Here is a 26,340-nt window from a genome sequence, read left to right as displayed (position 1 = left end):
ATTGGAGAAAGATTGAGCCCCGCTCTCCTGCGGTGATACCTAAAGGTCCCTCCCCCAGTTGAGAATTCCTGAGGCGGTTGCCGAGATCCCTCAGAGGTGTCCCTTGGTCCGGTAGTCAGTTCCCAGCGTGGACTTTGCTGCTAAAGTAGCTGAAAGGCAGTGGATGCAGGAAGCCGAGCGTGGCGATGACAGCCAAAGCCCCGCGCCCCCCCCCCCCCCCCTTGCCCCGCAGCAGGAGACGGTCTCTGTACTCAGCCAGAAAGTGCTGAGCCCAAGTAAGTTTACCTTTAAAAAAAAAAAAAAAAAAAGATTTACCTTCAGAGAAGAGGGGTTTCGGTAAGACTTTCTCCGGCCTCCTTGCTCGGCATGCCGTATCAACGTAGTTTCCCATCCCATTGAGGTATAGGGAAGTGGGCTTACGAGTGGTTTGAGCGGCCCCGCTATAAACTTGGTAGGCCATGGCGGCGCCATCTTGTGCACCTTCTATTGCCCGCCATAGGACGTTGATACTCGCTGTGTGTCAGCTCTGCGCGCACAGGGGTAGATTTTCAAAGGGGTACGCGTGTAAGATACGCGCGTACCCCCCCCCCCCCCGAAAACCTACCCCAAAACCCCCCCTGCGTGCGTCGAGCCTATTTTGCATAGGCTCGGCGGCGCGCGCAAGCCCCGGGACGCGTCAGGAGTGACGCGGTGTTTCGGGGGCGTGGTTCCGGCCCGGGGGTGTGACAGCAGCCCCCGGACCGGAACATGGAGCGCGGCAGCCGGCCCGGCGCGCGCAAAGTTACGCCTGCTTCAAGCAGGCATAACTTTCGTGATAGAGGTAGGGGGGAGGTTTAGATAGGGCCGGGGGGGGTGGGGTTAGGTAGGGGAAGGTGGGGGGAGGGCGAGGGAACGTGTGTGCGCAGATTTATAAAATCTGCCCCACAGCGCGCGCGTACTTTTGCGCACAATAAAGTAAGCGCAGGAAACAGGATCCGTGTTGTGACCGCCTTTTCGTGAGTTCAGTTCTGATTGCCTCCATCGCAAAGACACAGTGGAACTGGAAAAGGTGCGCAGAGGAGACTGACAACAGGGAGAGAGAGAGACAGCTGAGGGGGAAATATAATATAAGTGCAATAGAAGGGGGAAATAGGGACTGGTTATTTACCCTTTACAGTAGGACTAGGGGATACTCCATGAATCTAATTTTTGCCATTTTCAAAAACAAATCAGAGGTTTTTTGTTTTGTTTTTTTTTTTACTCTGTGCACAATTAAACTGAGAAATTAGTTGCCAGAGGATGTGGTGAAAGCATAGCTGGGTTTGGACAAGTTCCTGGAGAAAGTTCATAAACCACTGTTAGCCTTGGAGACTTGGGAAAATCACTGACAGCTACAGACCCCACTGGTGAGTGCGTCTTCTGTTGGCAGGAGCTCTAAGCCAGCTGTGGGTTTGGAAGTGACATTAGAGGATGTTCACATCAGTTTTCCGTTGGTTAGTTGGTCAAGTTAAAAGAAGACACAGGGATCCATCAAATCCAGCCTTCTGACTCCTATCATCTGTATCTACATGATAATCTAGAGCTGGTTTAAAAATTATTGCATCTGTAGCCAGCTCTGTGGCTATGGAAAGAAAGCTTCCTGACCCACAAATCTGGTGAACAGCTCAGAATTGCTGTTAAATTTTAGTTATTTACTCGACCACTTTTCCCTTGGTTATCCAGGCAGTTAACAAAAGCTAAACATTTTGTACACAGTCTTATTAAAAACAATAAAATTCAAAATATAACCGATCAATTAAAAACAGGAGGTCTCAAAAACATAACTTAAATAACAATATATAAGAGCTAACAACATCAAATGCATAACAGATTCATAATAAATACATCAAGAGCAAAACTACAGATGAATGCACCTGCAGTTAACTGATCAGATTAAAACACAAGGAGGTCCACATTCAAAAGCATTTAGCTGGCTACCTGAATATTGGGGCATAGATTTGGGTAATGAGTTAAGGAGGCTAGAATTTAGCCAGGTAAATTAGGGGCATTCCGGGAGTTGAGTTGGCTGGGTAACTTATCCAGCTGTTTGGTCAGGCCACAGAGCTGTCCTAAAGTCAGCCGGATAACTTTAAGTAAAGGTTTGGCTGTAGCAAAGAAATGCATTTGGAAGAACTGGCTTTCAGACTTAGCACCTACAGAAGCCTTATGGCATGTTGAGATGGTAGACTTGCTCACTTTAGATTACAAATCTTGGCTTCTCAGAACAAAGAGAGCAGCAGCGTCTTTCCTGGGAGTTTGGGAGTGGGGCTTTCCTACAGAGTTTACCTAAAGATATCCAGAGTACTTTTAAAATATGAGGACATAACGACATAACTATCTACAGAAAAAAATAACTTTTTTTATTTGTTACCTCTACGATTGGGAGCAGGGGATGAATTTTTTTTCTTTTTTTGCTGATACTTTTGGTTTTCTCTCTTTCCCTATGCAATCATAATGTGAGGGGAGTGGGGTTGGGAACCTCTTAGGCTTTCTTGTTTGTGTTATTATCTGTATTACAGCATATGATTGTGCTTTCATTTATTTTGTTAAGGATGACTCTTGCACTGTACTGTCTATAGTCCCTTTTGTTATATGTTTCGTTAAAAAGATTTACATTAAAAAAATGAGCTAAAAGGCAGTGTGATGTTCTAATTAATAAAATCCTGGGTAAAAGAACCATGCTTTGATTCCTTTCTGGAATCTAGCATAATTTATTTTACTGTTGGTACCCCAGATTAGTCCAGAGAAGTGGATTTTCCATCCCTACCAGCAGATGGCGGCAGAGAACTGAAAAGCTTTTCAGGCACTGTTACTTAATGGAGCATGCCACCTGCAGTTCCTCGATATTTCTGTCTCCAGCAGATGGTAGAGGTGCAAAGCTGCAATCTGACAAAAAAAAAAAAAAAGATAAAGAGAAGAATTTAGAAAAGAAGATTAGAGCAGACTCTGAGATGTTAGTTTCCTTCATGGGCCATTCCTCAGATCTAGCCAGGTGAGAGGAGGGTTGACAATCCCGGTCTGCTTTAGCCTGCGGCATCCAGGGGTCAGCAAGCCAGGGGTCCTGGTTCCCTCTTTCCCCTGAGATCATCTTCCCTGAGTCTGCAGCTTGCAGTAGGGAAGTAAATCTTCTGTTTTGTTTTTGCGTGGCTGTATCTTTAAAAAAAAAAAAAAGGTTTACAGCTTATATTGTTTGAAACTGCTGTACCAGGGGATAGAAGAGATTGTCAACGGGCCTGCTGTGAAAGCAGGGCAATCCTGTCTCTGAGATAACTCGCATTGCGGGCGTTGTGAGTTTGAAGTGGAAGTCAGGCAGACCACACTGTGCGTATTCTGCAGTGGCGCCATCTTCAGAGCACGCCAAATCCTGTGGTGCTGGCCGCTCATGGCTTAACTCTGCTGCGACAGGAGAGCTTACCCGATCTCAAGACCCTGTCCGGTTTCGGGAGGAGATTTTGCCGCAGCAGGCAGGAGTGCTGCACTTGGCAGGAAGCAGTCACCTTCTCGTGAACCAAGAGATTCCCCTCCCCCTCTGTCTCTAGTAGTGCAGGCCAGGGTTTTGGATCAGGGGAAGGAAGGCCTGGAGGCACCAGATTGTGGGGGCAGTGATGTGGAGGAATTTTCCACTGATTTTATTTTACTTCTGCAGAAGGCCTATCTGGCCAGGAAAGGTGCAGAGGTAAACGGCCCCTGAGTCAGAAATTGCAGCGGAACCAAAAGAAGTCTAAAGGGTCCCCGGCCAGGTGTTTGGGGAAACTGCTTCATTGGTTGGGTTTTAGCCATCCTACTGGGAATGTTAAATCTGATGATTCTGGTGATTTGCAGGATGATCCAGGTGATGTTCTGGCAGGTGGTGATCCTGGGGATGATCCAACTAACGATGGGTCAGGTAAGAACTAGGACGGAACTGGAGATTTTTCTGACCTGGGGGAGATACCGATTGTGGAGGGGATGACCCAAGGGTTGTCTGACTGTTCTGCAAAGAGGAGTTGAGACCCTTTATTACCCACATCCTGAAGGAACTGGGTATTTAAGGTGCTGCAGGAGGAATCTGATAATGGAGTGGACCAGTTCTCGATGGCCTTTGAGGTCCCCTGAAGGCTTTTCCACTACCCAAAAAGGTTAAGCTAGTGAACTGGGAGTGGGATGCTCCAGAAGCAGGTCTTAAGGTGGCCAGGGCGATTGAGAAGTTATTTCCTTTAACCGAGGATATTTTGCAGCTTTCGGTGTTGCCCAAGGTAGTAGATGCTTTGGTGTCAACGGTTACCAAGAAAACAACCATCCTGGGCATGGGAGTGGAGTGCACTAAAGGATGCTCAGCACTGTAAACTGGAAATCCAGTTGAAGAGGATGTTTCAGGTTGCGGCCTTAAGCCTTCGAGCGGCAATCTGTGATAGTCTGATGCAAAAGACGCTGGGTAAAGAAAGCTCAGGAGAAGGTTCTGGCTTCTACTAGTGATTCTAAGTAGGTGGCCTAGTTGGAAGCTAGGGGTTGCGTACATGGCTGACGCTCTGTATGATTTGATACAGATTTCGGCCAGGAGCATGGTATCAGTGGTGTCGACACGCTGCCTGCTGTGGTTACGAAATTGGTTGGCAGATATGTGGTCCAAGTCTCAGCTCTGCAATCTTCCTTTTAAAGGAAAGCTTCTATTTGGAGAGGACCTGGAACAGTTAATGAAGCAGCTGGGGGAGTCAAAGGGAAACAAGCTACCGGAGGATGATAAGAGCAGCAGGAAGACTTTTCTGGCTCGCGCCAGTTTCTGGGATGTGAGACATTTTCGTCCCAGCAAGATTTCTTGGACAACATTGCAGAGGCAAGGATTTGGAAAGCAGCAGTCCTTCTGGGATTCCCGAAGACCTCCCAGAGAGAGTTCCGGTCAGGGTACTGGAGGAAGTAAATCCTCACAGTGAAACCAGATTGGTCCACTCTCTCAAGGAGACAGTCAGGGAAAGCCTGACACGATTTTATGGGGAGTGGACCAGGATCACCTCTGAACAGTGGGTTCTAGAGGTGATAAGAGACTGCTAAGCTTTAGAATTTTCTTGCCCCATGAGGGAAGCTTTCATAGTGTGTCATTGCATATCCCACAGCAAGCGAGAGGTGGTCCTGGATACATTGCTTTGCCTTTGGAGGTTAAGCGCAATCGTTCTGGTACCGGAAAAGGAGCAGGGTCGAGGGAGGTACTCTACTTCGTGGTTCCCAAGAAGGCGGAGACTTTTCGGCCGATCCTCGACCTGCAGAAAGTCAATGCAGTGCTGCAGGTTCTGCAGTTCCAGACAGTGTTAGCATTGGTTTATCAACGGGGATTTCTGGCCTCATTGGATTTAAGAGGCCTATCTACACATCCCCATACGCACAGAGCATCAGAGGTTTCTTCAATTCATGGTGCTGAGGCAGAATTTACAGTTTCAGGCTCTTCCTTTTGGGTTAGCGACACCTCCATGGATTTTCACGAAGGTGGTGATGCGAAAAGAAGGGGTTCTGGTTCACCTTTATCTGGACAACTGGCTTATCCGGGCAAAGTCGGAAGTAGAATGTTGCTGGTCAGTTTAAAGGGTGCTGGAGATGTTATGTTCTCTGGGCTGGATTGTGAACTTGTCGTCTGGCTCCGAGCCAGTCGGAGTATTTGGGGTTGAGATTTAACACCCAGCTGGGCAAGGTATTTCTTACCTCGAAGAGGATGCTGAAGTTGCAGTCATAAATGGTCCTACTATCACACATGCCGCTGCCCAGGGCCTGGGATTACCTGCAAGTTCTGGGTTCTGTGGCATTTACGCTAGATTTGGTGCCATGGGCCTTTGCTCACATGCGTTCACTTGAGAAGGCGCATCTGTCCTGTTGGAATCCGTTGTCAGAGGAGTTTCATCAGCCCTTACTGCTGCAGGGGGCCTCCAAATCCAATCCCTTGTGGTGGCTGTCGCGACCCAGTTTGGAGAAGGGAGTGGGTCTGGAGGTTCCAGACTGGGTGGTGGTGACCACAAATGCCAGCCTCAGAGGTTTGGGGGCAGACAGCCCAAGGGCTGTGGTCACCAGTGGAGGCATCCTGGTCTCTCAGTCATTTGGAAACAAGGATGGTTCACATTGTGTTGAGGGTGTTCTTTCCTCAGGTTCAGGGACGAATGGTGAGAGCGTTCTTAAACAATGCAACAACAGTGGCGTATATTGACAAGACGGAATGAAGAGTCGAGGAATGGCTCTGGGGACCCAGGAATTATTTGTCTGGGCAGAGCAGTACCTGCAAGGAGTTGCGGCATAACATGTTGCAGGAACGTACAGGTGGATTATCTCAGCAGGCAGCAATTGGATCTGTGGAAATGAGTTTCCTAGCATGTAGCCAGATGCACTCAGGACCAGTGGGTTTTGTGCCCTTCTGCTAGCAGATGGGAGACTGAGTCAGATTTCAAAGCTGACGTTACCCTAGATATACCCCTGCAGTGACCTCGGCTCCTCAGTATCTCTCTGTCTCCTAGCCAATGCAGACACTATCCCACACACTAGCACAGTGTTAAAGAAATTACAGCAAGAAGAAATTTTTACCTTAGAGGATCGAGCCCTGCTCTCATGCAGTGATACCTAAGGGTCCCTCCCCCAGTTGAAAATTCCTGAGGTGATTTTCGATATCCCTCAGAGGTGTGCCTTGGTCCAGTAGCTGGCTCCCGGCATGGACTTAGCCGCTAAAGCAGCTGAAAGGCAGCGGGTGCATAACCGAGCGCGATGGTGAAGGTTAAGCTCTCTCCCCCCGCAGCTGGAGACCATCCCTGCACGCGACCGATAAGCGCAGAGACCGTCCCTGCACGCGACCGATAAGCGCAGAGACCAGGTAAGCAGGAAACTTTAAGGTCTCTGGTCTCCGGGGCTCGGAGTGCCATAATGACTCAGTTTTTTGTCTGACGAGATAAAAAGGGAGCACCAATCAGGTTGAGCAGCCTTAGTTGGGCTAGGCCCCGGTCCGGTGCAGGGGTCCAGACGTGGAGACCCTCGACCGCGCCATCTTGCACGTGGGGGGGGGGGGGTGTTGGCGCCATCTTCCCTCCTCGGCCGTCGGTACGCGAGGGGCAGGCCAGACGGTCAATGCACCCAACTTGCGCGTATTTAACATAGCCATGCGCAAACCTACACGTGCGCATAAGTGCACACGCGCATATCGAAGCACATTACCTGTGCGCCTATACATAGAGGCAATGGTACCGGCAACAAACAAGCTCAGAAGGCACTCCCTTTGCACAGCCTGAACTGGAGTCCTGCCTGTGTCATCAATGCGAAGAAGCCCGGGGTGGGACCAAAACCTGGACCTTCACAGTCTGAGGATGGGTCAGGAACTACTTTATATGACAGCACCCCAGACCTATGCAACTCCGAAATGGCGTCTTCTCCACAAGAGGGCATTTCAGGAGCCCCTACTCAGATTCCCTCTGGGGCTAATATGGACCCAGGGGCTTTCTCTTGGTTGGAATTTTTCCAGGGACTGCAAGCCTTCGTTCAGGCACAATCAGCCCCAGCTGCGACCCGGGGGGAATCCCAGCTGGGAACACCTGATTCTCCCGGCCCTGCTTGGGTGCCTCGAGACATGCCTCGCCTAACCAAGAATTTCCCTGACAGGGACCCAGACACCTCAGATGATGATGGTGGTTCACTGGAGGAAGGAGAAATCCCTCCAAGCCTGGAACCTTACAGAACCATGCTTCGCTTCTTCCACAGGGATGAATTACCAGCCCTTGTTTCCCAGACTCTGAAGACTCTGGGGATTCCAGGCATGGATCCAATGGTGGGACCAAAGAAAAACCCCATCTTAGTGTCCCTTCGTAAGGCCTCATGCTATTTCCCAATGATGGAAGCCATCCAGAAACTGATTGACCTGGAGTGGGATGCCCCAGAGGCAAACTTTAAAGGAGGTCGGGCCTTGTACCCTCTGGAACCAGCGACCAAGGAAAGCCTGCGTTTCCCAAAAGTGGACGCCATGGTCTGCGCCATCTCGAAGCGAACAACCATTCCCATTGAGGTAAGGGCAGCATTGAAGGATACTCAGGATAGACTATTAGAATCCATTCTTAAGCAAACCTTCGATGCAACAGCAATGACACTGCAGATCGCTTTCTGCTGCGTACTGGTGGCACGCTCCTGCTTGCTTCTCTTGAGGGAGACAGATAATCCCAGAACGTATGCCTGAGAAGCGATTGAACCTGCCGCAGCCTTCCTGACGGACGCAAGCTCAGATCTGATGCATACCTCAGCAAGAGGAGTAGCCTCGGTAGTGGCGGACAGAAAGCAGTTATGGTTGCCGAACTGATCTGCAGATGCAACTTCTAAGGCGAATCTCACAAGAATGCCCTTTAAGGGATCTCTCCTGTTCGGAAGCGAATTAGAGAAATTAGCCAGCAAGTGGGGCGAATCTCCAGTGCCTCAGCTACCGGAAGACAAAGAAAAACGATTCCAGCGTCCTTCTCCCAGAAGAACTAGGGGCAGAGGTTCCCAACGCTTTCGATCCTACAGGAATTTGCCGTTCCAGGTACCTCATCCCTCCGGAAGGTCCCAGTCCTTTCGGAACCGACAAACCAAGAGAGAAACAGGTCCGGGGGCTGGCTCAAACAGAGCTCCCCAATGAGAATGGGCTGACCCATTCACAGGAAGAGGAGATAGGGGGTCGACTTTCCCTCTTCTACCAATGATGGGTCGAAATCATATCGAACAAATGGGTACTAAACATCATTTGAGAAGGTTACTCTCTGGAGTTTCACAGCATCCCTCCGGACAAATTTATGATATCTCCCTGCCACTCCCACATCAAGAGACTGGCAGTGGAATCTACTCTGACAAGACTACTCAGCCTGAAGGCTATAACTCCAGTACCTACACCCCAGCAAAATACGGGGCGTTATTCCATCTATTTTATTGTTCCCAAGAAAGAGGCATCATTCCGACCCATCTTAGACCTCAAGAACGTCAACAGTCATCTGTGGATACTACACTTCCGCATGAAGACTCTCCGCTCCGTAATAATGGCAGTACAACCGGGAGAGTTCCTAACCTCCCTGGACCTCTCTGAAGCCTACCTTCACATCCCAGTCTATCAAGACCACCAACATTTTCTACGCTTTGCGGTACTGGGACACCATTACCAGTTCCGAGCGCTACCCTTCGGCCTGGCAACCGCCCCCAGAACATTCTCCAAAATTATGGTGGTTGTGGTGGCAACACTGAGGAAGGAAGGGATCTTGGTACACCCTTACTTGGACAACTGGCTGATCAGGGCGAAGTCTTCGGAAGAGAGCCTACAGGTGGCCAGCAGAGTCAAGAACCTACTGCAGGAACTTGGTTGGGTCGTGAACACGGTCAAGAACAGTCTGCAGTCCTCTCAGTCTTTAGAGTACCTGGGTGCTTGTTTCGACACCAATCGGAACAAGGTCTTCCTCCCTCCCCTGAGGAGGAGAAAGCTGATGGAGCAATTACGATTGATGACCAGTACACGCCTCAAGGTATGGGACTATCTTCAAGTCCTCGGGCTCATGGCATCAACCCTGGAGGTCGTACCGTGGGCAAGGGCTCACATGCGACCACTCCAATGCTCCTTACTGTCACACTGGAACCCACTGTCCCAAGACTACTCTATTCACCTCCAACTACCAGCAGAGGTAATTTCTCAGCTTCAGTGGTGGCTACAGGAAGACCACCTAAGCAGAGGAGTAAGCCTAACCCCACTGAACTGGATCGTGCTCACCCAGATGCGAGCCTCTTAGGGTGGAACTGACGGCCTAGGGACAATGGAACAAGGAAAAGGCGGGATGGAACATAAACCGCCTGGAAGCTCGAGCAGTTAGACTAGCATGCCTGCCATTCAGCCACAGGATCCAAGGGCAAGCGATTCGAGTAATGTCGGACAACGCTACAACGGTTGCCTACATCAACCGCCAGGGAGGAACCAGGAGCCAGCAGGTATCTCTGGAGATAGACCCCCTCATGGCATGGGCAGAGATAAACCTACAAGGGATCTCGGCCTCCCACATCGCAGGGAAAGACAACGTCTCAGCGGACTTCCTCAGCAGAGAAAAGCCTTCCAAGTGATAGTAAATCGCTGGGGCCTCCCAGCCATGGACCTACTGGCCACCTCTCTCAATGCCCAAGTCCCCAGGTTTTTCAGCCGCAGACAAGAGCTGCATTCCCAAGGGATCGATGCCCTCATCCAGACCTGGCCAGAAGAGAACTTACTGTATGCCTTCCCTCCATGGCCACTACTGAGCAAGATCATCAGCAAGATAGAACACCACAGGGGACTAGTTCTACCAGTGGCCCCAGATTGACCAAGATGCCCATGGTACGCAGACATGCAAAGACTCCTTGCAGGGAGCCCTCTATGCCTACCTCCACACAGGGACCTTCTCCAGCAGGGCCCGATTCTTCACAAAGATCCGTCTCTATTCTCTCTTACGGTCTGGCCCTTGAGAGGACTCGCCTGAAGAAGCGCGGTTACTCGAAGGCCATGATTGACACCTCGCTCCGTGCGCGGAAGTTCTCAACGTCTCTGGCATACATACGGATCTGGAGAATATTCGAAGCCTGGTGCGAGGACCACGGGGTATCCCCGCGAGCGGCCAAGATTCCCATGATTCTGGAATTTCTACAGGACGGTATGAAGAAAGGGTTGTCACTCAACTCCCTCAAGGTGCAAGTAGCAGCCCTCTCCTGCTTCAGAGCCGAAGTGAACGGAATCATTGTATCAGCTCATCCGGACTTGGCCCGTTTCCTAAAAGGGGTTAAGCAACTTCGACCACCCCTAAAGTGGCTGGTTCCCCTATGGAACCTCAATCTGGAATTGGACTTTCTAGCGGGGGCTTCCTTCAGACTAATGCGCAGTCTGTCACTACGCCTTTTAACATTAAAGACAGTATTCCTGGCGGCAATATGTTCTGCCCATCGCATCTCTGAACTACAGACAGTATCCTGTCCGGACCCATTCCTTAGGTTCACTCCTGGAACGATACAGCCTCGCATCATCCCCTCCTTCCTGCTGAAAGTGGTCTCCGAGTTTCATTTGAACCATGCCATTTCCCTACCATCTCCGGATGAACATAAGGACTCTGAAGACTCCCGCTTTCTTCGCCATCTAAATGTCGGCAGACTCCTGGTACGATACCTGGAACAGTCGGAACTATCTATGTTGCCTTGTGAGCACTATTAGCTAATCAAAACGGATTGCTTGTTTGTTCTCCACAGCGGGAAGAATCAAGGCGAAGTGGCATCGCAAGCGACCATAGCTCGCTGGATCAAGGAAGTTATCAAGGCAGCCTACATAGAGGCAGGAAAGCTCTTACCCCTGCAGGTTAAGGCTCATTCTACTAGGGCCTAGGCAGTATCTTGGGCAGAAGCCAAACTGCTGTTGCCTGCCAAGATCTATCAAGTGGCCTTGTGGTCCTCCCTACACACCTTCTTCAGGTTCTACCGCCTGGATGTCCAGGCCAGAGAAGACGCGGCCTTCGCAAGGGCAGTACTAAGTGGGCCACGGGCAGTCTCCCATCATGTCTGGGAGTAGCTTTTGTACATCCCACTGGTCCTGAGTCCAGCTACACGCTAGGAAATGGAGAAATTACTTACCTGATAAATTCATTTTCCTTAGTGTAGACAGATGGACTCAGCATCCCGCCCACGGCTGCCTCCAGAAAAGGAGGATCTTGAAAGCGAACCTCGAGATTAAATGTTGACTTAATGTTCCCTGTTTTAATGTAAAGCTTGTTGCTGCATTACTTTCTCTGTAAACCGATAAGATGTTCAAAATGATTGTTGGTATATAAAAAACATTAAATAAACAAACAAATATAGGTAAGCCATTGCCTACCCTTAGTTCAGGACATCCGCAGTTAGACTGGTGTCGGCATTTAACTTGGTTGAGTGCACTGGCGGTCTTCAGTTTTTTAAATCAGTTTAATCAAGTTGCTTAAGCAATATATATGTCCACAATGGCTTTTCGAGGAGAATTCTGAGGAGCTGAGGTTACTGCAGGGGTATATCTAGGGTGACGTCTGCTTTGAAATCTGACGCCGTCTCCCATCTGCTAGTAGAAGAGCACATAACCCATTGGTCCTCAGTCCATCTGTCTACACTAAGGAAAACGAAATTATCAGGTAAGTAATTTCTCCTTTGTCGATGGAGTCCTTGGACCTCATCCGGGTCAGATGGGGCCATCCCCAACTAGATTTGATGGTGTTGCGCAGCAATGCCAAAGCAACAAGATTCTTCAGTCACAGAAGAGAGGTGCCGAAGGGATCGATGCTCTGTTTCTTCCATGGCCAACAGGGATTCTGCTATACGTGTTTCCTCAATGGCCTCTTGTAGGTCAAGTATTACAGCACATAGAGCCATAAACAGGCAGGGTGGTGTTGGTGGCGCTGGAGTGGCTGCAGCATCCGTGGTTTGCAGATCTGATGGATCACTTTTGTCTCACGGCTTAGCTTTTGAGAGGAGACGTTTAAGATCAAAAGGATACTCTGAGTCAGTTATTGCTATGTTGCTTCAGGCACAGAGACCTGCCACATTACTGGCTTATGTCAGGGTATGGAGTGTGTTTGAGTCCTTCTGTGTTGAGGAGGGCCTGGATGTGTTACAGGTGGATACTCGGCACATCCTGGCCTTTTTGGAGCAGGGCTTGACTAAGGGCCTTGCCTATAATTTGCTTGAGTTCAGGTGGCAGCCTTGGGATGCTTTCATGTGACGTTGCAAGTAAAGCTGTTGGATATCATACGATTTCTCAAGAGAGCCAAGCAACTGGGACCCCCGGTGTGAAGGATGTGGCCTTCTTGGAATTTAAATTTGGTGTTGCGAGGTCTTTATGGTCCTCCATTTAAGCCTTTGCGGAAGGCATCATTGAAGGACCTCACTTTTTTTTTTTTTTTTTACTTTATTTTGATTTGAATTTGAAAGAAAAAAGCAGGTTATACAAACTTTTTAAATATACAGGAATATAGAAATCAGAAAAAACAAAACAGAGTATAATCTAACAAGACCTAAAATACTGGGGGGAGAACATAAAAAGTCTTAGGGCCAGACCTACAAAACTAAAAATACACTGAACAATTACGGTTACCCAGAGCATACATTTGCCTCCTCATAAAGAGACTAACTCACTAAGAGGGCTGAAAGGTAGTGTCACATCTAGCATCAATGTCTCTCAGCTCTACTGGGTCAAAAGAAACCCATAATCTAGCAGCATTTAAGACTGCTAAATATTTACAAGTGTCTAACTGAACAGGAGGCACCCATAGAAATGACCTCTAATCTCATGGCCAAGAATCTCTTCCTTCATTCCTGCATCGCCTTAGTTAAGTCAGGAAATATCCAAATTCTCTCATCCTTAAATAAGGCCTCTCGATGAAGAAAAAATAAACGAACATGATTTCTATCCTGTAGAAACAAACAAAATCAACAAAGTAGCTCTAGAGAAGGCTGATGACCTGGAATTTTCCAAAAAATGTGTTAAATCACGGAGTGTTCTGCTTTTCTCTGTCCATATTTTGCTTAGCAGATGGTAAATAAAAAAATTTTTGGATTGGAGGCAGCACGATTCAAAAATTTGCAATATTTCCTTCATTTACAATTTCAATTTCTCAATGGAAGAAATCATTGGAGTTTGAGAAAAATTTAGAAAATGCAAGGACGACATCATTTTGAAAGTGGGTTTTCTGGTAGCAATTTGTTCAGCCAGAAGGATTTCAGAGCTTCAGGCTTTGTCCTGTACAGAACCGTTCCTGTGGATTTCGGATTATGGCGTCTTTGCGGATGGTACCCTCATTTTTGCCGAAGCTTGTTTTGTCATTTCACCTCAACCAGATGGTAGAGCTTCCGGCTTTTCTGAGTTTGGCTAGGGAGGGACAGCATGCAAGGGAACTGCATTTCCTGGATGTTCGGACTCTGTTGTGGTATCTTAAGTTCAATAATAGTTTCCAGTGGTCAAATAGTCTTTGTCTTGTTCAGAACTGCAAAGAAAGGAACTAAGGCTTCTAAAGCCACTATTGCTCGTTGGTTAAAGGAGACTATTTTTTTGACCTATCTCTGTAAGTGTCTGATGGTCTCGGAGGGGTTGCAGGCAGCGTCCTGGGCAGAGTGTCAGTTGGTGTCTCCACAGGAGATTTGTAGAGTGGCCACATGGTCGTCCCTTCATACTTTCACCAGGCATTATCAGTTAGATAGGCAGGCGCCAGTGGAGGCAAGTTTCAATGAGAGTGTTCTCCGAAAGGGTCTTTCAGGTTCCTGCCCAGTGTAGGGAAACTTGGGTACATCCCACTTGTCTGGACTGGTCTGGAAAGGAAAATTGGTTCTTACCTGCTAATTTTCATTCCTGAAGTACCACAGATCAGTCCAGAGACCCAGCCCCTTGTTTACAAAAGACCGAAGACCGTTAGACTTGTATGAATGCAATTTGTGGATTTTCATTATGTATATTCAGAACCTAAACAGGACTAGTGGGTTTTAATTGGTTCCGTGGGGTTGTCGTGGGGGCTCTGTTTCAGGGTGCTCCAACCCTTAGTTTGACATTCATCCTGGGAGGACGGGGGATAGTTTCACTGTAGTTTGGCTTGGGTACAGGTGAATACTGAGGGACTGCAGGTGGCACTTTTGGTTATGTAGCAGTGTCTCAAAGTTTTTATTCTCTTCCTCCATCTGCTGGTAGGGATGCAAAATCCACTTGTCTGGACTGATCTGTCGTATTCCAGGAACAGAAATTAGCAGGTAAGAACCAATTTTTCTTTCTTGCCTAAAATCAAGTGGAAGAGAATTTCATAACACCTGAGTCAAGGGGTTAAAAGCAGTGTGATGGGTGGATTCCAGTCTAATAGAAGGAGGAGGGACCCACGTAGGTCAAGCTGGGATGACTGAAGCTACAATGCAAGATACTTGGGCTTATACAGCAATGTAAGATACTTGGGATGACCCTTATGCAGGCACCAAAATACTTAGGTGAGGATCTTAAACTTCAATCTACAAGCAATAGACAGCTAATGAAGTCCCACAAGTAATGGGGCTATTCTCTTCTCCCTATTATTCCATCACACCCACCAATATCTCTCTCCGCTGAAAATCTCTCTAGTGTGCTTTATGATTTATTTAGTATTGTAGTCAGAACTTCTGCTCCTGGCACAATGTTCTGTAATTTTACTACTGAGTAAAAAGTCCCCTTGTTTTGAAGGTAGTGGCATCTGTTACCCCTTAGGATGCCCCTTGTTTTGTTGTAGCTGCTTGATGAAAACTTCTGTAGAGTTCTTTGCTATATTCGTATAACGTAGTTACATCCCTTCTTAACTGCCTTTTGTTGAAAATATAAATAGCTCCAGCTTACACAGTTGTAAGCCCCTATGTCCCCTTTCTTAGCTCAGTGGCCCCTCTATAGGTACAAGGTGCCCAAAACTGAGCCCTGTGCTGCAGATGTGGTCCCAACAATACACAAGTTCTGGCAAAATGTGACTGAGTGGCACGCTGTGGGATTTCTAGGACATACGCATCCTACCTCCAGTGCTCCCCAGCATCGTTAAAGCTGCAGACTCCATGCTGTTATGTACCTGTGGAAGGGACGCATTCAACAGAGCCACATACCCTTTGATAGAAGCTTGGGGCTTTGATTCAGGAGACTTCCTATAAAAGCAGTTTGATTTTCCCCAGCTCCTCAGTGTATGTATCTGGGCCTCACCGGGCCTCACTTTGAAGCCTAGCTGTGATCTTTGGCAACTTAATTTCTGTGTGCTGCTTTAATGTAGTTAGAAATAAGGCATTTGTCTAAAGCTGACCTTCCCAGCCAAAAATAAAAAGGAAAAGAATGAGAGAGTCTGGCTAAAGAGGAGGGATGTGGGTCAAAAGCAGGGACCCACCTCCCTGTCTTACTTTCTCAGCCAGTAGTTTTTAATTTCTGCTGTCCGTCTGTCATCTTTTCAGGGTGTTGCTGAAGAAGTCGGGTTGCAGGACCCCACGGATTGAGCTGGAAGAAATGGGACCGTCGTTTGACTTCACGATGAGGAGAACACACCTGGCATCTGATGACCTGTATAAGCTGGCAATGAAACAGCCCAAAGCTCTCAAGGTACTAATGCTGAAACCTAACCGGTGCTCCCCATGTGTGCAAGAAAGAGAGAATGAACAACCTTCTCTGCCAATAAATCTAGTTTGCAAGTAGGTGTCAGTAGAGGCAGTAAGGTACAGGCAATGACAGGGACTCTGTGTGAGGCTCACGTTCACACCCTGCTAGTGCCAGAGCTCCGGCTGTAGCTACAGCCAAAATCTTATCCATATACAGCAGTCGTCAGAGCTTGCAGTGAGGAAGGTGGTGGGACAGGACACAGCCACTGGTCAGTCCAGCAGGAGGGGGCAGGGAGCGAGAGAAGACTGTGGCAGCTGGTTACAGAGGGGGAATGGAAAGAGAGAAGGGGAGGCATCAGGCTTCAGTGAAAAAGATGGAAGGGGTAAAGGGAGGTGAAAGCTGGATTGGGAGAAGGGGGGAGTGGAGAAAGGGTGTGGTATTATAGCGGAGGAAACAGGAGAATGAAAAGCAAGGAAGTTTGAAGAGGGAATCAAGAATGAATGGAGAAGGCTGAGGAACAGGCACAATGATGTGACAAATCACACAAAAAACTCAGGTTGGAAAGTGATTTGTGCTGAAAAGCAAACTGCTGGTGAGAAATTAATAGGTCACATGAGCAAAATCAGAAAAAAAAATCAAGTGATAGGCGACTGCCCCCAGCAACGCAAACCCAGTTCAGTCACTGGAAGGGGGCTTTGAGGATGCTTTTAGCTGCATAGTGCGTCTCCCCCTGCACGCGGCTTCTTCCCAGAGGCGCATTCAGCTCTGGCGTTTTCTAATCCAGACGTGGGTGCAAGCAACAGCATGCACCTTCCCTTTGAAAACTGGTGCAAAGCCCGCAGGTAGCAAGTCCACCCAGACTGCACCGGTGTGAAAACTATCTGGGGGGAGTGGGGGGAGAGTGTAAAACCAACAGCACATGTGAGCTGGCGCATTATCTCCCCATCAAGACCATCTCATCACATACATGGGGGCCTTCATTTTTCAGTTTATCAATCTTGAGAGCTGAAGTGGAAAAAAGGTCATTGCTTTCCAGCGCTTTTTCTCCTAGTTTGTTCATAATAAATGCTGATAAATTCCAGGGAATAATACAATAAATAAAAATGAAGATCTCCACAGATTTTGAATGCAATAATATAGTTCTGGTGATCAGTCCCTTTTATTTTTACAGCTTTTTGTAACTGGGATCAGGATTGCCCGTTTCCTAATTACTTTGGCTGTGCTTGTGTGTGGCTTAGGCTGGCTTGTCATATTTCCTGGTATCTGATTTGATGTGGAAGTATGTACCCCAATGAAAATATCTGAATAAAACCACCCAAAGTGCCCCCTAGCTCCCTGCTACTGTCCTGATGTCAGAGTCCCACTCGCATGCCATGGGGTGAAAGCCATTATCCAACAGCCCTCCCAATGCCCCTGTTCTTATACTTGGATATTTTCATGTAGATAAGCAGCTGAATTAGCCATGCTGTCTGGGTAAGTCTTCCGTGCCACTAGGTGGTGGAACTCTCTAAGTCTAGTAAAGTCTTTCAGCTAGGTGCTCCCTCCTGTATCCTCTCAGGTTTGCCTCTGGCTCCTCAGTTTTTTTCCGCGCGATGGTTAGCCACACGGAGCTCTTCTCTCCAGAGAGAAAATAGTTTCTGTGAGGAAAAAAGTTTAAAAAAAAAAAAAAAGTGAAGGAAAAAGGATTAAAACAACTAGCAGCGCAGCTTTAAAGACATGCCTCGTCCAGGATTCAAATTTTTTTCCTGTGGCAAAATCATGTTGGTCACTGATGGCCACATCTCCTGCTATTTATGCCTCTGTCCTTCACATGACCAGGCAAATTGTGCGGACTGCGGGCACATGTCCCTATGAGCCCAGCATCAGTGGGCTGCCAAGCTTCACTAGCTTCAATCCAGGGCTTCGGGCTCTTATGCCCCTTCCGAGGCCTCTGTTAGATCTTCCCCAGGCCCAAAAAGGAAGAAAAAGTCTCCTTCATTGAGAGGGCTTCTTCAGTCGAACCCCCCCCCCCCCAGGTCAGAACATCCGCTGTTGCTTGCCTGCCAAAAAACAGCGCACGGCGCAGGGGATGTGACAGTGGCATCGCGGCCTCATGCTTCACTGATACATTGGCGCTCTGAGGACAAACGCGCCGTTTCCACTCCGAAGCATCGGAGCACCGAAGTACCACCAAAGCACCAACGCAAGGACGGTCCTGCATCGAAGCCACGCCAATCTGGCGCATCATGATGCAAAGAGAGTACTACAACGCATCTTCATTCGATCGACGCACCATCGACACGCATCTAGCGCTTTGCCAACTCACTCGACGCAAAAACCACCTAATAAACACCACTCAGGCCACAAAAGACACAGAAAGGTGTCACCACCTTTGATTGTCGAGTCTGATCCGGATGTTTCTCCACCTCGTCTATTGGACACGACTCCTACATCACCTGGGGCATTATCATCTGTATCCCTGTCCTCCATTGGCACCCTGGGCCCTGAACAGCCTCAGCCAACCCCCGACCAAAAGACGGACATAGGCAGATGAACTCCTATCAACTCTACCACCGATTGCACAACCACCTCATACATCATCTACGTCTGGTTTGGCTAATCAAGCCATAAGTCAGATTACTAATATTTTGACTCAATTTTTACAGTCAGTGGAAAAATCTAGTCTACTGCCTCAACCGTCTCCCGCCATACCACCAGTAGTTCTGGAGGAGCCGGGGATACCTGGTCCAGCAACAAAGGACCTTTCAACCTCATCGGCATCCCCAATAGAAGAAATCTCAGATGCGGATTCCTTGTCAGATTCGACATGCTACCCCTCTGATCCCACGGAGGTGCCCCCTGAGCCCTCCTCACCTCCAGAAGACCTTACAAATTCAGTTTATTGAAAAGGTCGGTCAAATAGTTAATGTGGAAACCAGGAGGATTCCTGATCCACGGCAGGAAATGTTAGGCGCGTCAAAAATTTTTTAGTATGCCTAACGAACCAGTGGCCCTACCGCAACATCCTGTTTGGACAGCGTTGATGGAAAAATCGTGGGATACTCCTTTGGCCATTCCTCCAACATCACAAAAAATTGATCTCAAATACAGGATGAAAGATTCTCCTTTCCATTCATCAGTTCAGCTCCCACATCTTTCCGTGGTAGTGGAATCGGCAGTGCAGAAGGCTCGTAAATCGAGAATTCATTCCAACACTCTGCCGACCAAAGATAATAAATCATTGGATGACTTTGCAAAAAAGTCCTTCCAATCTGCGATGCTCAATGCCCGAATTCAAAACCACTAATTTTACATCGCACAATCTTTTTGATAATTTGCAGGCACTGAAGCCACTACTTCAAAAAGGCTCACAGGCACTAATTTACCTCCTCAGTACCATAATCTAGAGGAAGGCTTAAGACACCTGCTAAGATCTATATACGAGGGGTTCGATGTCTCTTCCAAGACTTCCGCTAATGCCTTAGCAGCGAGACGTCTCGCATGGTTACGTTCCAGCGCCATAAGAGACGACGTTCACGACAATTTAGCAAACCTACCATGTCATCTAGAAAACTTGTTCGGTGATCAGGTCACCAATACTGTTATGAAGTTCAAGGAACAAAAAACAGCAGTCCTTTCATTAACATCCCCTCAACAACCGTCCACATCACGATGTCATTATTCGGCTTTGGCTCCGTACAGGAGAATAACTTTTAAAACATTTAAGCCTTACTCCTACTATAAGCCTCAAACCTATCAACCATCGAGGCAACAAACTTACCAGCATCAAGCACCACGCCAACGTGCCAGGGCCCCTCGTCAGCCACATCAACAGGCTGACCCTCAGCCTACTAAGCCCCAGTCAGGTTTTTAAAAATCATACTGCCACCGTCACTACCTGTGGGAGGCAGGTTGTCCAACTATCTTCCAGCCTGGAATCACATTATATCAGATCGATGGGTCCTGACAATAATAAAACAAGGTTACTCTCTCCATTTCTCATCCCTCCTGCACTGGGTTCCTCAAAAGCAATTAACATCTCACAAGGAACCTATTCTGGAAGAAATCAAGATTCTTCTACAGAACAAATGCATTCAGAGATTGCCTTACCCGGAAATACATCAAGGTTTTATTCGCAATATTTCCTAATTCCCAAGAAATCAGGAGGTCTACGTCCAATATTGGACCTTCGTTCACTCAACAAAACACCTCCACAAGGAGAAGTTCAAAATTACTTCTCTCAAATCCATTTCTTCAACCCGGGGATTGGATGTGTTCACTGGACTTGAAAGATGTGTATGATCATATTCCAATGCACCCCAGTTCCTGGTGTTACCTATGTTTCCAGGCGGACAACCAATACTTCCAATACAGAGTTCTTCCATTCGGCCTTTCCTCTGACCCCCAGGGTATTCACCAAATGTCTAGCAGTGGCGGTGGCGCACCTTCGTCAACAGGGGGTGCAAATATTTCCCTATCTGGACGATTGGCTCCTTGTAGCTTCCAATCAGACACAGTTACGAGACAATCTTCTCCAAACGATTTCTTGCCTAGACAATCTAGGCCTCCTAATCAATTACGAAAAGTCAAATCTAGCGCCTACTCAAATCTTACAGTTCATAGGAGCTTACATCAACACAATTCAGGACAAAGGTGTTCCTTCCTCATCCGAGAGCATTAGCTCTCTCCAGACTATCTACCCTTCTACTTCAGTGTGCAACAGTACCAGCTCGATAAGTACTAACCGTTCTGGGGCACATGGCAGCTTCCATCTATATAGTCCCACACGCATCTACATATGCGTCGCCTGCAATGGGGTTTAAAAAGCCAATGGACGCAATTTCTCCATCCATTGTCCACTCCCATCTCCTTAACCAACAGCATGAAAAAGGATCTGCAGTGGTGGCTACTTCTGTCGACACTACTGACGGGCTCACTCCTTCGACACCCCCCCCCCCCCTTCGGCATCAGATAATACCACAGATGCATCCTCCAAGGGATGGGGAGCTCACCTGGACAAGTTTCAAACACACAAGGTCTATGGACAGCATATGAACGTACGCTACATATAAACCTTCTAGAACTCAAGGCGATAAGAAATGCCCTTCAAGCCTTCGAAGACTCCCTACGGGAGAAAAGAGTGATGATTCATACGGACAGCCAAGTTACCATGTTCTACATAAACAAGGAAGGAGGGTCCGATTCTTGGAACCTGTGCAAGGAAGCAGTTCAGATACTAGAGTGGGCTCACCAACGATCAATCTCTCTTCAAGCGATTTATCTGCCAAGGATTCACAATTCCAGAGCAGACTCAGTAAAAGTTTTCATCCCCACGAATGGGAACTGGATCGGAAAATGGCTCAATGCATATTCTCTGTTTGGGGCCTCCCTTCCATCGACCTCTTCGCGACAGAAAGCAACAGACAGCTGGAGAATGTTTGCTCAGTTTACCCAAGCCCACTCAGACTCGCTCCAGACGCTTTTCTCGTAAATTGGTCGAACAATCTGCTGTATGCGTTCCCCCCCCCCCCCCCCCCCCCCCCAAAACCACTTATATCTCGCACAATACAAAGATGTATCGAAGACCAGGCGGAACTAATCCTAATTGCGCCAGCATGGCCGCGACAACCATGGTATAGCTACCTATTACACCTGTCAATCCACAACCCAATACGCCTGGGCAGCAGCCCTCTGCTTCTAACCCAGGACAACTGTTCTCTTCTACATCCTCTTCACTCCTCCCTACACCTCACGGCATGGAGATTGAGAGGCTCGCATACCAGTAATTAAGTATTTCTCCTGCCCTTCAAGACATATTACTGTCCTCGAGAAAACTGTCGACCAGACTAAATTACCAAAGTAAGTGGTCACGCTACACTTCCTGGTGCTCAACAGGTGTGGATCCAATAACTTGCCCACCTGAACACCTTCTGTCCTACTTCCATCTTCTCTACAGGGAAGGCCTTGCTATCTCATCGCTGCAAATTCATTTAAGTGCTATAGCAGCTTACCACATTCACCTAGATAGAGAACCCATATCCTGTCATTCGTTGGTATCCAGATTCATGAAAGTAGTGTTACGGCTACATCCACCTCTGCAGAAACCACCGGTGCCGAGGGATATTAATATAGTTATAGAACAACTAATGCTTCCACCCTTCGAACCATTAGACACCTGTCACCTTCAGTACCTCTCATGGAAGGTGCTTTTTTTCCTGACTGCTTTAACTTCAGCAACACAGGTTAGTGAACTGCAAGCCTTTGTTCACTACCCCCCTTATCTTCAATTTCACCATGATAAAGTGACCTTACGCACACCCTAAGTTTCTCCCAAAGGTGATTTCCAGTTTCCATATTAACCAGACCATCACCTTGCCCACCTTTTACCCAAAACCTCATGCAAATGACAATGAACGAAAACTTCATACTCTAGACTGTAAACATGCGCTTGCCTACTACAAACAGCGCACTCATTCACCCAACAGATCCTCACAATTATTTCTTTCATTCAACCCGAACGCACAAGGACGTCCAGTGACATAGAGAACTTTATCCACATGGATATCCCACTGCATTCAGTTTTGCTATCAAAAAAGATCTGAAACACTAGCTGCAATTCCAAAAGCACATCAGGTACGTGCAATGGTGGCCTCACTGGCATACCTCCATGAGATACCCATTGTAGACATCTATAAAGCAACAACATGGTCATCACTGCACACTTTCACATCCCATTACTGTTTAACTGTGGATGATGCACTCATGAGATGGGCTATCCTACAAAAGAGCACCTGTTCTTCACAGACGATGCCTTCATAGGAACTGTCCGCCAATACCTCCAGTATGGAGCACAATAAACAAACTATGCTTATATCAGACTGCTCAATACGTCAGCTGAGGACTCCCACACAGCATGGCTAATTCAGCTGCTTATCTACATGAAAAGAGCAAGTTTGCTTACCGTAGATTTATTTATTTATTTATTTATTTTTGGTTTTTATATACCGATGTTCCTGTATAATATACATATCACACCGGTTTACAAGGAACTCAAACTGACGCCTCAGTGGGCAGTTTACATTGCAACAAGATAACAATATAACAGATAATATGGGGGGGCAGCAGAACTTGGCAAAGGATACAGAGATTAAGCATAAATAGCTAAATAGAGGTAACTAAATATACAAAATATACAAAATACAGTAAACAATGTACATAAAGTGAGTTGGGTCAGAGGCCAGGCTGATATTGTTTTCTTTCGGCTTTTAGATTCCTGGGAAAGCTTGTGCAAAAAACCAAGTCTTTAGTTTCTTTTTGAAAGTAATGTGGCACGATTCGAGGCGAAGGTCTAGTGGGAGCGCGTTCCAGAGTATGGGGCCAGCTGTGGATAGTGCGCGTTTCCTCAGGGAGGATTTTGCTGGCTGGGCGCGTAGCATATTTCTGTACGCACTTCTTGTCAGTCTCTTGGAGGTGTGAAGCTGCAGTTGAAAGGTTAAATTGAGAGGAGCGATGTTATGTAGGGCCTTGTGAATCATCATAATGGTTTTGAAGTGAATTCTGTATTTGATAGGTAGCCAATGTAGGTGCTGGAGAATGGGGGTGATATGGTCCCTTTTTTTGGTGTTTGTAAGAATTCAAGCAATCATCATCATCCACAGTTAAACAGTAATGGGATGTGAAAGTGTGCAGTGATGACCATGTTGTTGCTTTATAGATGTCTACAATGGGTATCTCATGGAGGTATGCCAGTGAGGCCACCATTGCACGTACCTGATGTGCTTTTGGAGTTGCAGCTAGTGTTTCAGATCTTTTTTGATAGCAAAACTGAATGCAGTGGGATATCCATGTGGATAAAGTTCTCTATGTCACTGGACGTCCTTGTGCGTTCGGGTTGAATGAAAGAAATAATTGTGAGGATCTGTTGGGTGAATTGTAAGAATAGATAGCAGATGAATTAGCCATGCTGACCCGCCCGCCTTCCCGGACAGTTCAAGCATGCATAACCACTTGCTTTGATACTGACTGAGGAGCTTGAGGCAAACAGGGAACACCTAGCTGAAAGTCTTTACTAGACTTAGAGAGCTGCGCCACCTAGCGGCACGGAAGACATACCCAGACAGCATGGTTAATTCATCTGCTATCTACGGAAAACACCGTTTACGGTAAGCAAACTTGCTCTTTTTAAGGGATAATTTTCTTTTCTATTAATGACTGCTTCTTTATTGTCCTTACCAGACCAGTCCAAGCAAATGGGTTACGTTTCCCTGCCAGCAGAGGAGACAGAAAGCTCAAAGCTGACTTCACTCCCCTTATAGAAGCTCCCCCTATAGACTCTGTATTTCTCTCTCTAGCAGATGGTGTAGATGCATGGATTGGTGCTGCAGCTACATGTAGGCCCGGTTTCTCAGCGGAGCATAGGCCTAGACTTGGGGGCACTCCGGGTGATGGTCTTGGTGGGACTAATTCTCCCTTGGGAACAGACTGATTTTGGGGTCTGACTTCCTGCTCCAATGGATCAAAGTACTGGGTGGTCCCATTCAACTTTGTTCCTTCAATGGATCCGGCAGCAGGAGCTACTGACAGCACACTCTTCCTCTATTCTGGAAGAGTAACACGGAGGAGGTATTTTATTTAAAAAACAAAAAAAAGGCTTGCAGCACAGCCTTTTCTCTGGACTGCCTACCAGTCTCCGGTGGTGCTGTGCCGCATTTGGACTCTGAGTCTGAGCTGATCACTTTCACCTCTCCCTCCCTCTGCTGGCTTCCAGTATGGCTGTAAAGAGAGGGAGGCATGGAGCCACAGGTAAGTCACGGTAGCTCAGTGTGTCAGTGGGTGCATTCTGCCAGGCTTGTGAGTAAGCAGGCACAAGATGGGCACATGCGAACTGCAGTGGATGAGGACCCTCCAAGAGCACAACTAGGTGGGTTTCCCAGATCGAGCCTTGGCTCCTAGTGTGGAAGTCAGCACTGCAGTGCACACGGAACAGGGCCTGGTTGTTATTCCTGTTTTGGCCAGATCAGCAGTTGTTTTCCTAGTATGTAGCCAGATGGATTCAGGATTAATGGGTTATGCTCACCTGCCAGCAGATAGACACGGAGTCAGATTTCAAAGCTGATGTCACCCTACATACTCCCCTGCAGTGACCACAGCCTCTCAGTATTATGTCTCCAGAAGATGGTGGACGTACCTCTCCCTATGGGGATTGCTGTACTTTTTGTAAGGAGAAATTCTACATTTTCTGAACATACCCAGATCAGTTCAGACCAGTGAGTTATGCACTCCCCCCAGCAGATAGAGGCAGAGAATAAAACTTCGAGGCATTGCTATATACCAAGTGTGCCAACTGCAGCTCCTCAGTATTTCTCTGTCTCCAGCAGATGGTGGTAGTGCATACCTGCAGCTCTTTGCTGAGTTTTTTCTGGAGTAATTTGCTCCCCGAGGTGCCAGGTTCCTTCTTGCGACCATCCCTTGGATAGAGCCGGGCGAACGGGGGGTTGGATACCCCTGGCTGTGCTAGCCCGAGTGTCCCAGGACTCCTGATAGCCAGGGGACTGGCTCCCTCAGCGGTCCTGAAGCCTCCCTCCAAGTGGCCACTGGTTCAGGGAAGTACCCTTTTGGGGAAGCTGTTAAAAAAAAAAAAAAAAAAGGGTTTTTTTGGTGGGTTTTTTTTTTTGTTTCCTAGGCTTCCTGCGTTCAGCGGCTCTGTCAGGTGTTTCAGTCTGCTCGGCAGATGTGAGCCCAGCAGTCCTGTGTGCCTGGAGGGGCCTGGTGGGGAGAGCAGGCAGCGTTTTCTACGGGGCTTTCCTGGCTGGGTAGGAGCTCCCTACACGCGGCTGCTTAGTGGTGCCGAGCTATTTTTTAGTGCAGCGGCCATTTTATTTTCTCGCTGTCAGTTGCCTTCCTGTGCGTCGGCTCGGCAGGGCCGGGTTATTTTTGGCGTGTGCAGCAGCTCTCTTTCTCGCCTGGGGGGATCTCTAGGGGCCTCATCGGTTTGGAGTATGGCGGAAAAGCCTCTAATGGAGCCTTGCAAGGCCTGTGGTACCTGGTCTGCCTACCTGAACTCCCTCTCCCTGTGTACTACTTGTGCTGCAGGAGGAGAGGGGTTCTCTTCTAAGGGGCTAAAGCCCAAGAAGGCTGCGTGGGGGGCAGCTTCAGGGGCTGAATCCTTTGCATGTCTCCTGCAGCCTCATCTACACCTGCCAGGAAGGAGTCCTCGGACGACCCTCCCCCGCTGTCGCCCACGCTGCAGGAACCGGATCAGGGAGACATGGGGTCTGATTACAGCGACA

General features: G+C 47.9%; 1 protein-coding gene across 4 annotated transcripts in view; it reads left to right on the top strand.

Annotated features, from left to right (window-relative positions):
- RPF2 (ribosome production factor 2 homolog) overlaps positions 1 to 26,340 on the top strand; it is a 103,243-nt gene that overhangs the window by 68,609 nt on the left and 8,294 nt on the right. For all 4 annotated transcript variants that reach the window (XM_029595258.1, XM_029595257.1, XM_029595259.1 and 1 more), the window contains exon 9: positions 15,931 to 16,075. In XM_029595258.1, coding sequence (XP_029451118.1) covers positions 15,931 to 16,075 — 145 coding nt within the window. The remainder of the gene's footprint in view (positions 1 to 15,930; positions 16,076 to 26,340) is intronic.

The sequence above is a fragment of the Rhinatrema bivittatum genome, chromosome 3 (genome assembly GCF_901001135.1).
Source record: "Rhinatrema bivittatum chromosome 3, aRhiBiv1.1, whole genome shotgun sequence".
NCBI classification, from domain to species: Eukaryota; Metazoa; Chordata; class Amphibia; order Gymnophiona; family Rhinatrematidae; genus Rhinatrema; species Rhinatrema bivittatum.
This window is presented reverse-complemented; position numbering and strand designations above follow the sequence as displayed.